We start from the raw sequence: 2,676 nt of genomic DNA, 5'->3' as shown, positions 1-2,676 counted from the left end.
AATCAAGGTTCTGATGCCTCTGGTGGTCACAGTGAACAACAAATACCCAAAATACTGCTAGACACTCAATGATGGTAATCTAAACTCACACTCCACAAAAATCATTGACCTCCTACTATAGACACTGGTAAGTTCTGACGTTACGATGCACTCTGATGTGGTAGATGACTAATGCTATTACGTCTCTAAGAAGTTTTTAAAAAAGGCGCCCACTCCCCCTTTTAAACAGCAGTGTCTAACATCCCCGTAGCATAATACACATGTAATGTGGACAAAAGCAAAAGGTCCGTGGCGCTTGGAGGTCAAGTCTCTTTGTCGCTCTCGCCCACAGAATAGAGCTCGCCCAGTCTTCTGAAGCGCGGCCCCCACTCTCTAAGGTAGTCATAGTTCTGGTCTGAGTCTGAGGAGGCCGTTTCGAGGGAGCTCAGGGACCCTGCGATGGAGCCCCTGCCCTCATAGCCGTAGATTTGGATGGAGTCGTACGGTGGAGCCGTGGGGTCGTTGTCTGCCTCGTGAAGCCGTACGTTGATGAATTCATCCACGTCTACTCCGTTCGGACCCGAGTGCTGACCCTGTCTGGGCATGAACTGCAGGTCAGGCTTTATGTCCTTCCTGGGCAGATAGCCGTTGATACCATCTGGGTTCTGCAGGGTGGCGATGTCAAAGGCCTCCGTATCCTCCTCCCCGCCTCCCTCATCATCGTAACGGATGATGTTCTCCCTCACGTCCTCATCGTCTTTGATGATTAGAGGCTCGTTCTTGTGTCTCCTCAATGTCACAAACAAGACCATGATAACTGAAAGGCACAAGAACATCCACTTAGTGAGCTCTACCTTTGCCTTGCGCAGTTCAGAGGTTTTGATTTTGTATTCTTTTACTGAGTGCCTTTTCTACCCAAATTTTACATGCAAATCACAAAGTGGATTTTAAATTAAAAGCTGAAATGACCTACCGAGAAGTAGAATTATACAAGCTAGAATAGCAATCAGAGCTCCCATGCTGAGACCAATGGGAAGAACAAAAGCTTCGACGTTACACGACTGCACAATGCCTTCCCTGCTGCAGCCACACACCCGGATAGTTAAAGTGTTCGTGCTGCTCATTGGAGGCTCGCCGTCGTCAGTCACGACGATGGGAAGGAGGTGCGTATCCTGTTTCTGTCGCCGAAAGGAATCGTGCTTGGCAAGAACGCTGATTGAGTTATCTGGGGAGAGATAAAGTTTGGCTGTGATGTATGAAATCAAAGACAATTCATGCAAGTAAATGGTAGGGAAACAACACACTATTAAATTTACGACAAGGCGATGTCTGTTCCGCCGATAAATAAACAGATGGATATAAATAGCTTCATCTCTGCTGTCAATCTTTTGCAAAGGCTACGGGAATAGTGGAAGTGTCTCAGGGAGGCAGACAAAGAAACTGAGCAAAGTATTGGAGCTTCCACTGGAGCTTCTATTCAGAAGTTGTAACTTCATTATCTGCCCCCTCATACCCCAAAGCATATGTTGAAGCTTTCCAGTGTCTCAAGGAGCTCCTTCAGTTGATACGCTGCACAATGTCTCCCTAAAAGCCTTCAATTTTTATTTCAAGGAAGAAAATAAAATCAGCTACAGAGTGAAAGGTTTAGATAATACCTCAGACGGATACAACACAATAACCGAGTTATGGAAAAAGCTTTATCACTTAATAGAGTCTTGGGAGAAACCGGGACAATGTTAATGTATGTATTTATTTATTTATTGGTTCTCACAAGGGTGAACAGGAAGTTCATCATTTAAAACTATGGAATGAAAGGACATCACAAAGCTCACTGGAACAAATATTGGTAAACTGAACAGGGTCGGAATTTAATTTCCGCTCATAAACATGCTAATCAAAAAATGTAAATATTACTTTCTTTTTGTTTCCCTGAGATCACAAAGCAATTATCTGCAAAAGCGGTGAGCTGATTTATCAATGTAATTAAAGTTATTTTTTTTTTTATGTGTCATTATGTGTGAAGAACATTGTCCTGAACTAATGTATCTTATTTCACCAAACAATATTCACTAATCTGCAGTCCTCGTTTCTATGTTTATTTGACTATATTTCAACGTGTCTATGCACAGCTATGGTCAAATGAATTGTTTCTAGGTTTGCAGTTCCTAAGGGCATTCGAGCATCTCATAGAGTACTAGTCACATTATAACAAAATAAAGGCTAATATAATCTTCTGGTGGAATATGTGAGCTATTATGTTACACTCAAGTATTCAATATCTCTCTTTTTTCTTTCTTTTTTTACCCTGAACACCCTGAAGCTTAACTTTTAGGTCAAGATAGCTGAGGTGGTCCTGGCAGTTCCTAGCTTACATTGGCCTCTCCATGTCATCAGCCACTGCAGATTACAATTATCATCACAAACAAACCTCCTCAGCTCAGCTCCAGACCTTCCTGGTGTGTATTCCAGGATGGATAATCGTGCAATTAAGTGTGATTGAAAAAATTAGCACCCATGACTGTATGGTAAGTTTCATCATGTACATGGGGAAAACATGATTGATAATTGTATGACTGGAAGAGAATGAGACTTAATCCAAGTGTGTGAAATCAGTAGTGTTATATATGTAGTATACATAGGCAGAAACAATGTAGTTAGATAGATAGATAGATAGATAGATAGATAGATAGATAGATA

The 2,676-nt window shown here is 41.9% G+C and overlaps 1 protein-coding gene across 1 annotated transcript in view; it reads right to left on the bottom strand.

The window, feature by feature from the left end:
- Positions 1-24: 24 nt before the first annotated feature.
- The window catches only part of cdh8 (cadherin 8), a 91,964-nt gene continuing 89,312 nt past the window's right edge, over positions 25-2,676 (bottom strand). Inside the window, exons 10-11 of the mRNA XM_016443057.1 lie at positions 953-1,204; positions 25-796 (exon numbers count right to left, since the gene is read on the bottom strand). Of these exons, the coding sequence (XP_016298543.1) occupies positions 303-796; positions 953-1,204 (746 nt within the window). The 3' untranslated portion in view covers positions 25-302. The remainder of the gene's footprint in view (positions 797-952; positions 1,205-2,676) is intronic.

Source organism: Sinocyclocheilus anshuiensis, unplaced genomic scaffold (genome assembly GCF_001515605.1).
Source record: "Sinocyclocheilus anshuiensis isolate Anshui unplaced genomic scaffold, SAMN03320099.WGS_v1.1 scaffold1281, whole genome shotgun sequence".
NCBI classification, from domain to species: domain Eukaryota; kingdom Metazoa; phylum Chordata; class Actinopteri; order Cypriniformes; family Cyprinidae; genus Sinocyclocheilus; species Sinocyclocheilus anshuiensis.
This window is presented reverse-complemented; position numbering and strand designations above follow the sequence as displayed.